We start from the raw sequence: 12,511 nt of genomic DNA, 5'->3' as shown, positions 1-12,511 counted from the left end.
AACCCCTTTTGTCTCCTCCCTTTGACAGCAAAACTTGTCAAAAGATGTCTATATTCACAATTTCTTATTTCTCTCCCCATTGTCTTTGAATCCGCTTTAGTCAGTTCTTAAATCTCACCATTCCATTGAAACTGCTCTTCCAAACATCACCCAAAACTCTTCATTGCTAAATCCAGCAGTCACTTCTTGGAGATCATTTACTTAACTCTATCAGCCACGTTGGAGACTGTTGGTCACTCCCTCCTGCTTGATATCCCACTGTCTTGGTTTGCCTCCTAGTTTTCTGTTCACTCTTTCTTAGTCTTTTTTTGCTGGTTTCTCTTCCTCTTCTATCTCTCTGCCTCCTACATTTTGGAATGCACCAAGTCTCATTCCTTGGGCATCTTTTCTTTTTGACTTCTACTCTATTTTAGTTGATCTATTGGCTTTCTGGCTATATCTCCTTGTATTACGTTTTTAGTTGTAGCTCTAGGGATTGCAATGCAATCTAAACTTTCTCAGTCTACTTAGAATTACTGTTGCATATTTCACACAATATGTAAAAATCTTGCAGTCACATGTGTCTCCCCAGCCCCCAACTTTTTTGGGAGAGTTACTTTAGTTGTCTATGTTTTAAATCTACATGCATTGAAAACTCCACCATCGTTAAGTTTTACTTTAAAAAGCCATACGCATTTGTGTTTTAAATATTTTAAGAGAGAAAAAATTGTCCTTTATATTTACCCAAATATTTACCAATTACAACATTCTCCTTCATTCCTGAAGATCCAAATTTCCCTCTTATATAATTTCCTTTCAGTCAAAAGCTTCTGTTAGTATTTCTTGCAGATCAGGTCTGTTGGTAAAGACTTCTCTTACCCTTATCATGATATTTTTGCTTGATGTAGAATTCCGGGTTGCCAGATGTATTTTTTCAGCACTTTAAAGATGTTCCACTGACTTCTAGCCTCTATGGTTTCTGGTGAGAACTCATTTGAAACCTTGCTCTCTTGCTTCCAAGACCTGACTCCAATTACACATATGTTAGATCTGTGGATATTATCCCACAAATCCCTGAGGTTCTGTCCATTTCTGTAAAAATTTTTCCCCCATGTTCTTTATTTTTTATTTTATTTAATTAATTTATTTTTTAACGTTTTTATTGGAGTATAACTGCTTTACAATGGTGTATTAGTTTCTGCTTTATAACAAAGTGAATCAATTATACATGTACATATATCCCCATATCTCCTCCCTCTTGCATCTCCCTCCCACCCTCCCTATCCCACCCTTCTAGCTGGTCATAAAACACCGAGCTGATCTCCCTGTGCTATGCGACTGCTTCCCACTAGCTATCTATTTTACATTTCCTCCATGTTCTTTAGATTGGATAATTTGAGTTTTCCCTGCACTTACACGATTTGGGGTTAGGCTGAGATGTGTGTGGGTTTATACACTCACAATTAGAGGATGCCTTTCTGTGGCTCCCCTCCTATCCCTCCCAGGCTTTCTCCTCACACTTTGGCCACTTCAGGCTCCTTTCTCTGGTTTCTTTGACCAGCGACATGGTGGGCTTTCTATCAGAGTTTGAGCTGCTGGTGTTACTCCATGATTGGGGCCCACGCTCAGGGTAAAGCCGTGTGAGGAAAAAAATGGAAAACTCACCCCTGGGCAGGTTGCTTCTCCAAATTTTCACTCCCTTACTTGGTTTACCTGCTTTTGCTTATTTTCCAGAGTTCTCAGGTATTTGTTTTTTGAATTTTGTTCAGAGTTTGTAGTTTGCATCAGTGGGAAGGATGAGTTATAGGGGATTAGACTGCTCTAGTGAAACTGGTGTGTTTCATAGTTTTGTACTGATATGTGTCAATCAGGATAGGAGTTTCTGTCTTATAAGAAATAAGATAGGGTACAGTTTAGTATGTGGTCATACAAATATGGTTTTTCTGAGCAGTCATATGATTCTTATAGGGTAAGATAGAGAATACTACTAAGAACTCCTAGATATCATAAATAAGCCAGAGATCACCTCTTCTAGATATACTGTAATTGGGTTGCCTTTTGATTAGCAATGATGGTGTCATCTCCCATATGTATATTCTAGGTCCGAGGATGTCTCCATAAGAATTACATGATTTTAAATTTTAATGATCTGTTAGATGAAATCCATTTATATTGATTATGGTAGATGAAACTGCCAAGTTTTCTAAATGCCTCTAAATAATTATATAAGAGCATAAATGGTAAGTGTTATTGCTTATTACACTGTGTATCTTGATACAAGATTCTATTCCAACTTTCATTTTTGAACTTCTCATGGTCTGCTTGGATCCATGATTCTGTTTTCCAGCTGACCATAGGGAAGTTATCAATCTTTCTCCTTTATCTATAGATAAAGTTATTTGAAAATATTTTTTTTTAAAAATTTTTTAAAATTTATTTATTTATTTACTTATGGCTGTGTTGGGTCTTCGTTTTCTGTGCGAGGGATTTCTCCAGTTGTGGCAAGTGGAGGCCACTCTTCATCGCGGTGCGTGGGCCTCTCACCATAGTGGCCTCTCTTGTTGCAGAGCACAGGCTCCAGACGCGCAGGCTCAGTAATTATGGCCCACGGGTCCAGTTGCTCCGCGGCATGTGGGATTTTCCCAGACCAGGGCTCGAACCCGTGTCCCCTGCATTGGCAGGCAGATTCTCAACCACTGCGCCACCAGGGAAGCCCTGAAAATATTTTTATTTGGCTGTATAATCACCCTAATTTGAAATGCTTTTCTTATAGATCTGAATATCCTGGACTGGAATTTTCAAAATCTTGTTGCTATAGCCCTTGGATCTTCTGTATACATCTGGAATGGGGATAATCACAATAGGATTGAAAATATAGACTTAAGTGTCACTTGTAACTATATATCTTCTGTGTCCTGGACAAAAGAGGGAACCTGCCTGGCAGTTGGCACCAGCGAGGGAGAAGTGCAAGTACTGGACATCTTTTTCTTTCTCATAATGTGTTCTGTATAGTTGCTAGATAACTAAGATTGACTTTTAATAACAGGTTATTATAAAATAAAGAAACTATAGTAGATGTGGTACTTGAAGCTATGGGGAGTAAGAGGATATACCATTTTGGGTCTTTTCTCAATGGTGTTTAATGAGGATGTAGGGATACTCTGCTTAGTTTTTTCACACAAGCTTTCTTTCTCTCACATTTCCTTTTTTCCCCCCGTTCTTTCTCTCAGACTAAAGTTGGACTTATGAGATCCCCAGTTTTAGGACTTTGGGGGGAAGAAGACAAACTTCCAGTCTTCCTGTCTCACCTTAAGCCATGATCAGGAGTAGAGTTACTTAAAATGAGTGAATTTTTTTCTAATAGGCTCTCTGAAATGGGAGCTTACCAAGTTTCCATCAATCTATCTAATTTCTCATGTACCATTATTGTTACTGTTGTTTATTAGCAATAGTGTAAACAATATTGCTCAGGTGTTCAATGACTTTGGAGGGCCACAGATGGCTCTACTGTTTTCTCATCTCTGTAATGATACTGGATACTATGAGGGTTATGTCATGATTTCTTCTTTCGCCAAAGTTCTCATTCCTAATATGGGTCAGAATGTCATTTATAGCTGGCAGAAAAGGAGTCTCTTAGCAGTAAATAGAATTCTTGACTTGAGAAAGTGTCTAGGCACTCAAATTTTATTTATTGATAACTATAGGTGAATTTCCAGGTTTGGAATTCCCACAATTTGAAGGAACTAGAAGTGTCATAGTGATTCTCAACCCTTTGCAGCCCATTGACTTCACCTGGGGAACTTTAAAATAAATGCCATATTCCCAGGCTCTTACTCCCACCATTAAGTCAGAATGGTTAGCACCCATAGCCTGCTCCCTCAATGATCCTAATATGCAGACAGCATTGAAAACTGCTGACTAGGGTTAGAGGTGCTGAACTTTCACTTAGCATAAGGACTGGCTATATCAACACAGGCCTTTGAGAAGACCGTGGGTTGTGAAAATGCTACATAACTGTGCTTGTTCATTTTTTTCAGTTATGGGATGTGGTCACTAAAAAGCGACTGAGAAATATGCTTGGTCATTTGTCAGTAGTTGGGGCTCTAAGCTGGAATAACTACCTCCTTAGCAGGTGAGCAGTGTCTTACTGGAACCAATTATATTTGCGTCACCAATTGACTATGGGTGCTGAGTGAACAGAACCACAATATTTTAAACCAAAACCAAAGTAAAACAAAACAGACATGATTAGTAACAGTTATGATCCTACCTGTCAGGTGTTCAGACCTTCTGGTGCTATAAGCGGTCCAGTGGCCACGTGTACCACGGTGGCTCTGTGCCTAAAGCATGTACTCATACTGAGATGTGACGTGCAGGATTCATTAGATTGTTCAGATAAAATGCAAAACTCCGTTTAAGCGAAAAGTTTCTCCGTGCCAAGTAATACCTACTAGAGGGATATTTTGTTGAAATGGGTATTTATTGCTATCAGTATCACTAATTTGGAATATGTTAAGCTTTCTGGGGCACATTTCCAATTCCCAGACCCACAGAGGTTAGAGCTGGAAGGAACCTCATAGATTAACCAGTTCAGTGATTCTCAGACTTGAGAGTGTGTCAGAATCCCTGGAGGGCTCCTCAAAACCCAGATTGCTGCTCTCACTCTGGGAATTTCTGATGCAGTAGGTCTGAGGTGTGCTGATGATATGCATTTCTAATTTCCCAAGTGATGCTGACACTTTATCACTTTTGAGAGCTACTGATTTAGTCATCTAACTGCTTCTTTTTGACCAGGAAAGTTAAGCGACTTGTCCCTGTGAGCCTACATAATTGGTCTAAATACGTATTTAATAACAGTCATTCATCTTCATACTGTATTTCTTAAAGTAGATTTAAATTTAAATAAAATTTGAAGCCTTTTACCATTTCTTTAAGTAGCACAGATGTAAATTTGAGGTTTTAATACCTTGTGATTATAGGCTAGACTTAAAACTACTTAAGCAAATTGCCCTTATATAGGCCTAAATATTTACCCTGTGAAGTTGTTGTAGTCAGGTCAATTCTATACTCGAGTTCCTTTTACAATCTATTTACATTGCTTAAGTTTAGTTTCATTATCCATGAGGAACATGAACAAATACTTTCTTATAATCATAGCAGCTAACATTTTAGAATACTCTGTGCCAGGCAATGTGCTAACTCTTTATGTGTGTAATTGCGTTTTAATCCCTGCAATGACATTATAAAGTGGTTTATGTCCCCCCACCCTCTTTTTCTGAGGAGTAAACTGAGACACCAGCCTGAGGTCACATGGTTAACATAAGGGGAAGAGTCAGGCTTCGAACCAGGTGGTCTGGCCACAGAGTCCATACTATTCATCAAAATGCTATCTGGGCTGTGCCTAAGTAGTTTTTAAAAATCTGATGCTGCACTTTGAGAAACTTCAGAAATAAATGTAGGCAGTTATTTACTTTCTCCTTGGAGAAAACTAGTCCAGAAAGAGTTCATTATCTTTGTGTGATAGGACCTTTATCATCATTTGGATCCAAATCACTGAGATCGGAGACATTATCCAGTGATTTTGAATCATATTGCAGTTTGCTGTGACATTCAGATAGTTTTATATTCTTTTTAGATATTAGTAGCATGAGCAAACTAATAGTAGATCTGTAGATTAATAGAAAAAGGAAATAATACATTTTTATGTCTAACACATATATCATACACATATGCCATTTCGTTGAGATAATATGAAATATTCTGAATTCCAGAAAAGTAATATTTCCTGGGTCTAGTACATAAACTACTATCTGGGAAAATATGATAATCTTCTAAATTTATTTTTTCCATGCCTGTATTAAAGCCATTAAAGTTAAAGCCATTAACTTTAAAGCATCATATTAAAGCCATTAGAGTTATCTATCAAAAGATATGTTTTAAATATCCAGATTTGAAACTCTGCCAGGCAAATCTATTTCACTTGTGGGAAGAATCACCCAGGCAGAATACTCCATCCTTATTAACTCAAGAAATGTCTGTGTTTTGTATCTGTCCTAAGGGGTCTTTCAGGGGTTTGAACATTACTTTCTTTCATGTTATGCTTATGCAGCATTAGGGCTCAAGTTTTCTGTCCTAAACCTGCCCCTTTACCTCTGGGCAGTGGGTCGAGACTGGGCCGTGTTTATCATCACGATGTTCGGGTAGCCCAGCACCATGTTGGAACTCTTCACCACAAGCAAGCTGTGTGTGCCCTGAAGTGGTCGCCGGGTGGCAGGCTGCTTTCCAGTGGCTGTAGTGATGGACTGCTGACTATATGGCCCCATGATCCAGGTGTGAATGCACAGGGTCACCCGCTAAACGTCATACCCCAACCTACAGCAGTCAAGGTAAGAAATCCAACAGTTTTGAAAGTTGTGCTTGGGCTGGAGGTTAGTTAAGCATGGGGCATCTGGTGTAAAATTAGTTAAAATATAGTTTTGCTGAAGTGACAAGACAAAAGATCTGCAGAGAGCTGCTTCCTGCAAAGAGCTGCTTACATTCTTAGATGTCTTATCAGAAATACATTGAATTGAACTAAGAGTTTCTGGAAACCTGGGCAAGCCAAGCCTTGTGGCAGCTACTACCTGGGGAATCATAAGAACAGTCACCAGTGTAAATATTTTCACACTTACCAACAACTAGCCAACTAGTATAGCAGGAGCAGAAGCAGACTTCAGAGGTTGACATCTGTGTGATTTCTCTCATGATGGAGATTCTAGTTTTGCCAAAACAGCTTGTTTATAGTAAAAGCTAATTGGAAGTAGGGTATTGAAGAAAATGATTGCTAATAAACATAAAGATACTCTCTAAAAAACATAAAAATATTCTATGATAAAACTGGGGTCCACGGGCTCAGGAGAATTTCTCAGCCTCTTCAAATTGTATGCAAAATTTTGTGTTTACTGAAATAGCCCTCTTATCCAGCCCAGTCAGGGGTGTAGCTGAATGGTTATTTTAAAAAGACAACTAAGGTAGGTAACCATAAGATATGATACATATATATTGCAAATATTTTATTTCAACTGAAAATTAAATTGTACATTTATTCACCATACAAGGTCAAGGTCTTTACTTTGAAGGTAGGTTGACTGATTAGAGTTCTTCATTGTCTTTCTTGTATGAACTATAACCATATTTCATTGTTTAAGTTTTCTATTTATGGTATTTATTCTGGTTATCTATTGCTATGTAACAAATTACCCTAAAACCTAGTGGCTTAACACAACGATTATTTTATTATCTTTTATGGTTTCTGTGGGTCAGACTTTGGGAAGGGGTCTTCTCAGCAGTTCTGGCTCAGGGTCTCTCATGAGGTTGTAGTCAGACAGTGACTGAAGCTAAAAGTGCTGGGAGCTGGCGCAGCTGTTGGCTGGCTAGTCATCCTTCCCTCTTCATGTGGTCTCAGAGCTTCTCCACATTGGGTCAGTTTGGGCTTCCTCACAACATGGCAGCCTTAAGAGAGTTGGACTTTGTGGCTCAGGGCAACAGGGCCAGTGCTTTAGAGAACAAGGTGAAAGCGGCATCACCTTTTATAACTAATTCCACAAGTCACGCAGTGACACTGTTGGTGCATTCTATTGTTTGTAAGCTAGTCACAAGCCCTCCCAGATTCAAAGGGAGGAGAATGAGATTCTACATATTGATGGAGGATGTTGATAAAGGGTATGTGGGATGGGAGATTAGTTTTTAACTCCAATTAAGCTTAAACTCAGGATGAGATTAATGTACTCATTTGATGCTGGTGTTATAAAAAGTTACAACTATTTGGAAACCTATATCAGCACTTCCGAAGCTTGGAATTTACCTAATAAAATAATATATCACACGGGCTTCCCTGGTGGTGCAGTGGTTGGGAATCTGCCTGCCAATGCAGGGGACACGGGTTCGTGCCCTGATCTGGGAAGATCCCACATGCCGCGGAGCAACTGGGCCCATGAGCCGCAATTACTGAGCCTGCGCGTTTGGAGCCTGTGCTCCGCAACAAGAGAGGCCGTGATAGTGAGAGGCCCGCGCACCGCGATGAAGAGTGGCCCCCGCTTGCCACAACTGGAGAAAGCCCTCATGCAGAAACGAAGACCCAACACAGCCATAAATAAATAAAAACAAATAAATAGATTAAAAAAAATAATAATATATCAGAAACAAAAGACATATGCCAGACTGTATTTATTATAGTATTCTTTTTTTAAATTTTTAAATTTTATTTTATTTATTTTTTATACAGCACGTTCCTATTAGTCATCAATTTTATACACATCAGTGTATACATGTCAATCCCAATCACCCAATTCATCACATCACCACCACCACCCCCCACTTTCTCCCCTTGGTGTCCATACGTTTGTTCTCTACATCTGTGTCTCTATTTCTGCCCTGCAAACTGGTTCATCTGTACCATTTTTCTAGGTTCCACATAAATGCGTTAATATACGATATTTGTTTTTCTCTTTCTGACTTACTTCACTCTGTATGACAGTCTCTAGATCCATCCACGTCTCTACAAATGACCCAGTTTCGTTCCTTTTTATGGCTGAGTAATATTCCATTCTATACATGTACCACATCTTCTTTATCCATTCGTCTGTCGACGGGCATTTAGGTTGCTTCCATGACCTGGCTATTGTAAATAGTGCTGCAATGAACATTGGGGTGCATGTGTCTTTTTGAATTATGGTTTTCTCTGGGTATATGCCCAGTAGTGGGATTGCTGGATCATATGGTAATTCTATTTTTAGTTTTTTAAGGAACGTCCATACTGTTCTCCATAGTGGCTGTATCAATTTACATTCCCACCAACAGTGCAAGAGGGTTCCCTTTCCTCCACACCCTCTCCAGCATTTGTTGTCTGTAGATTTTCTGATGATGGCCATTTTGACTGGTGTGAGGTGATACCTCATCATAGTTTTGATTTGCATTTCTCTAGTAATTAGTGATGTTGAGCAGCTTTTCATGTGCTTCTTGGCCATCTGTATGTCTTCTTTGGAGAAATGTCTATTAGGTCTTCTGCCCATTTTGGGAATTAGGTTGTTTCTTTTTTTAATATTGAGCTGCATGAGCAGTTTATATATTTTGGAGGTTAATCCTTTGTCCATTGATTCGTTTGCAAATATTTTCTCCCATTCAGAGGGCTGTCTTTTCATCTTGTTTGTAGTTTCCTTTGCTTTGCAAAAGCTTTTAAGTTTCATTAGGTCCCTGTTGTTTATTTTTGTTTTTATTTCTGTTACTCTAAGATGTGGATCAAAAAAGATCTTTCTGTAATTTATGTCAAAGAGTGTTCTTCCTATGTTTTCCTCTAAGAGATTTATAGTGTCCGGTCTTACATTTAGGCCTCTAATCCATTTTGATTTTATTTTTGTATATGGTGTTAGGGAGTGTTCTAATTTCATTCCTTTACATGTAGCTGTCCAGTTTTCCCAGCACCACTTATTGAAGAGGCTGTCTTTTCTCCATTGTATATCCTTGCCAACTTTGTCATAGCTTAGTTGACCATAGGTGCGTGGGTTTATCTCTGGGCTTTCTATCCTGTTCCATTTATCTATATATCTGTTTTTGTGCCAGTACCATATTGTCTTGATTACTGTAGCTTTGTAGTATAGTCTGAAGTCAGGGAGTCTGATTCCTCCAGCTCCGTTTTTTTCCCTCAAGACTGCTTTGGCAATTCGGGGTCTTTTGTGTCTCTACAAATTTTAAGATTTTTTTGTTCTAGTTCTGTAAAAATTGCAACTGGTAATTTCATAGGGAATGCATTGAATCTGTAGATTGCTTTGGGTAGTATAGTCATTTTCACAATATTGATTCTTCCAGTCCAAGAACATGGTATATCTCTCCATCTGTTTGTAATATCTTTAATTTCTTTCATCAGTGTCTTATAGTTTTCTGCATACAGGTCTTTTGTCTTCTTAGATATGTTTATTCCTAGGTATTTTATTCTTTTTGTTGCTGTGGTAAATGGGAGTGTTTCCTTAATTTCTCTTTCAGATTTTTCATCATTAGTGTATAGGAATGCAAGAGATTTCTGTGCATTAATTTTATATCCTGCTACTTTACCAAATTCATTGATTAGCTCTAGTAGTTTTCTGGTAGCATCTTTAGGATTCTCTATGTATAGTATCATGTCATCTGCAAACAGTGACAGCTTTACTTCTTCTTTTCTTATTTGTATTCCTTTTACTTCTTTTTATTCTCTGATTGCCATGGCTAGGACTTCCAAAACTATGTTGAATAATAGTGGCAAGAGTGGACATCCTTGTCTTGTTCCTGATGTTAGAGGAAATGGTTTCAGTTTTTCACCATTGAGAATGATGTTTGCTGTGGGTTTGTCGTATATGGCCTTTATTATGTTGAGGTAGGTTCCCTCTATGCCCACTTTCTGGAGAGTTTTTATCATAAATGGGTGTTGAATTTTGTCAAAAGCTTTTTATGCATCTATTGAAATGAACATATGGTTTTTATTATTCAGTTTGTTAATATGGTGTACCACATTGATTGATTTGTGTATATTGAAGAATCCTTGCATCCCTGGGATAAATTCCACTTGATCATGGTGCATGATCCTTTTAATGTGTTGTTGGATTCTGTTTGCTAGTATTTTGTTGAGGATTTTTGAATCTATATTCATCAGTGATATTGGTCTGTAATTTTCTCTTTTTGTAGTATTTTTGTCTGGTTTTGGTATCAGGGTGATGGTGGCCCCATAGAATGAGTTTGGGAGTGTTCCTTCCTCTGCAATTTTTTGGAAGAGTTTGAGAAGGATGAGTGTTAGTTCTTCTCCAAAAGTTTGATAGAATTCACCTGTGAAGCCATCTGGTCCTGGACTTCTGTTTGTTGGAAGATTTTTAATCACAGTTTCAATTTCATTACTTGTGATTGGGCTGTTCATATTTTCTGTTTCTTCCTGGTTCCGTCTTGGAAGGCTATACCTTTCTAAGAATTTGTCCATTTCTTCCAGGTTGTCCATTTTATCGGCATAGTGTTGCTTGTAGTAGTCTCTTATGATGCTTTGTATTTCTGTGGTGTCCATTGTAACTTCTCCTTTTTCATTTCTAATTTTTTTGATTTGAGTCCTCTCCCTCTTTTTCTTGATGAGTCTGGCTAAAGGTTTATCAATTTTGTTTATCTTCTCAAAGAGCCATCTTTTAGTTTTTATTGATCTTTACTATTGTTTTCTTTGTTTCTATTTCATTTATTTCTGCTCTGATCTTTATGATTTCTTTCCTTCTACTAACTTTGGGTTTTGTTTGTTCTTCTTTCTCTAGTTCCTTTAGGTGTAAGGTTAGATTGTTCATTTGAGATTTTTCTTGTTTCTTGAGGTAGGCTTGTATTGCTATAAACTTCCCTCTTGGAACAGCTTTTGCTGCATCCCATACGTTTTGGATTGTCGTATTTTCGTTGTAATTTGTCTCTAGGTATTTTTTGATTTCCTCTTTGTTCTTCGGTGATCTCTTGTTTACTTAGTAACGTATTGTTTAGCCTCCATGTGTTTGTGTTTTTTACGTTTTTTTCCCTGAATTGATTTCTAATCTCATAACATTGTGCTTGGAAAAGATGCTTGATATGATTTCAATTTTCTTAAATTTACTGAGGCTTGATTTGTGACCCAATATGTGATCTATCCTGGAGAATGTTCCGTGTGCACTTGAGAAGAAAGTGTAATCTGCTATTTTTGGATGGAATGTCCTATAAATATCAATTAAATCTATCTGGTCTATTGTGTCATTTAAAGCTTGTGTTTCCTTATTAATTTTCTGTCTGGGTGATCTGTCCTTTGGTGTAAGTAAGGTGTTAAAGTCCCCCACTATTATTGTGTTAGTGTCGATTTCCTCTTTTATAGCTGTTAGCAGTTGCCTTATGTATTGAGCTGCTCCTATGTTGGCTGCATATATATTTATAATTGTTATATCTTCTTCTTGGATTGATCCCTTGATCATTATGTAGTGTCCTTCCTTTTCTCTTGTAACATTCTTTATTTTAACATCTATTTTATCTGATATGAGTATTGCTACTCCAGCTTTCTTTTGATTTCCATTTGCATGGAATATCTTCTTCCATCCCCTCACTTTCAGTCTGTATGTGTCCCTAGGTCTGAAGTGGGTCTCTTGTAGACAGTATATATATGGGTCTTGTTTTTGTATCCATTCAACAAGCCTGTGTCTTTTGATTGGAGCATTTAATCCATTCACGTTTAAGGTAATTATTGATATGTATGTTCCTATGACCATTTTCTTAATTGTTTTGGGTTTGTTTTTGTAGGTCCTTTTCTTCTCTTGTGTTTCCCACTTAGAGAAGTTCCTTTAGCATTTGTTGTCGAGCTGGTTTGGTGGTGCTGAATTCTCTTAGCTTTTGCTTGTTCGTAAAGCTTTTGATTTCTCCATCAAATCTGAATGAGATCCTTGCTGGGTAGAGTAATCTTGGTTGTAGGTTATTCCCTTTCATCACTTTAAATATATCATGCCACATGCCACTCCCTTCTGGCTTGTAGAGTTTCTGCTGAGAA

The 12,511-nt window shown here is 37.9% G+C and overlaps 1 protein-coding gene across 2 annotated transcripts in view; it reads left to right on the top strand.

The window, feature by feature from the left end:
• CDC20B (cell division cycle 20B) overlaps nucleotides 1–12,511 on the top strand; it is a 62,038-nt gene that overhangs the window by 40,628 nt on the left and 8,899 nt on the right. The window contains exons 7-9 of one of the 2 annotated variants that reach the window (XM_082382373.1): nucleotides 2,753–2,949; nucleotides 4,017–4,111; nucleotides 6,140–6,365. In XM_082382373.1, coding sequence (XP_082238499.1) covers nucleotides 2,753–2,949; nucleotides 4,017–4,111; nucleotides 6,140–6,365 — 518 coding nt within the window. Of the gene's footprint in view, nucleotides 1–2,752; nucleotides 2,950–4,016; nucleotides 4,112–6,088; nucleotides 6,366–12,511 lie in introns of both variants that reach the window. The other variant, XM_082382372.1, reaches the window with a different exon arrangement.

Source organism: Balaenoptera borealis (assembly GCF_965194805.1).
Source record: "Balaenoptera borealis genome assembly, chromosome: 2".
NCBI classification, from domain to species: domain Eukaryota; kingdom Metazoa; phylum Chordata; class Mammalia; order Artiodactyla; family Balaenopteridae; genus Balaenoptera; species Balaenoptera borealis.
Note: the sequence above shows the minus strand (reverse complement) of the source record. Positions and strands in the feature narration are given on the sequence as shown.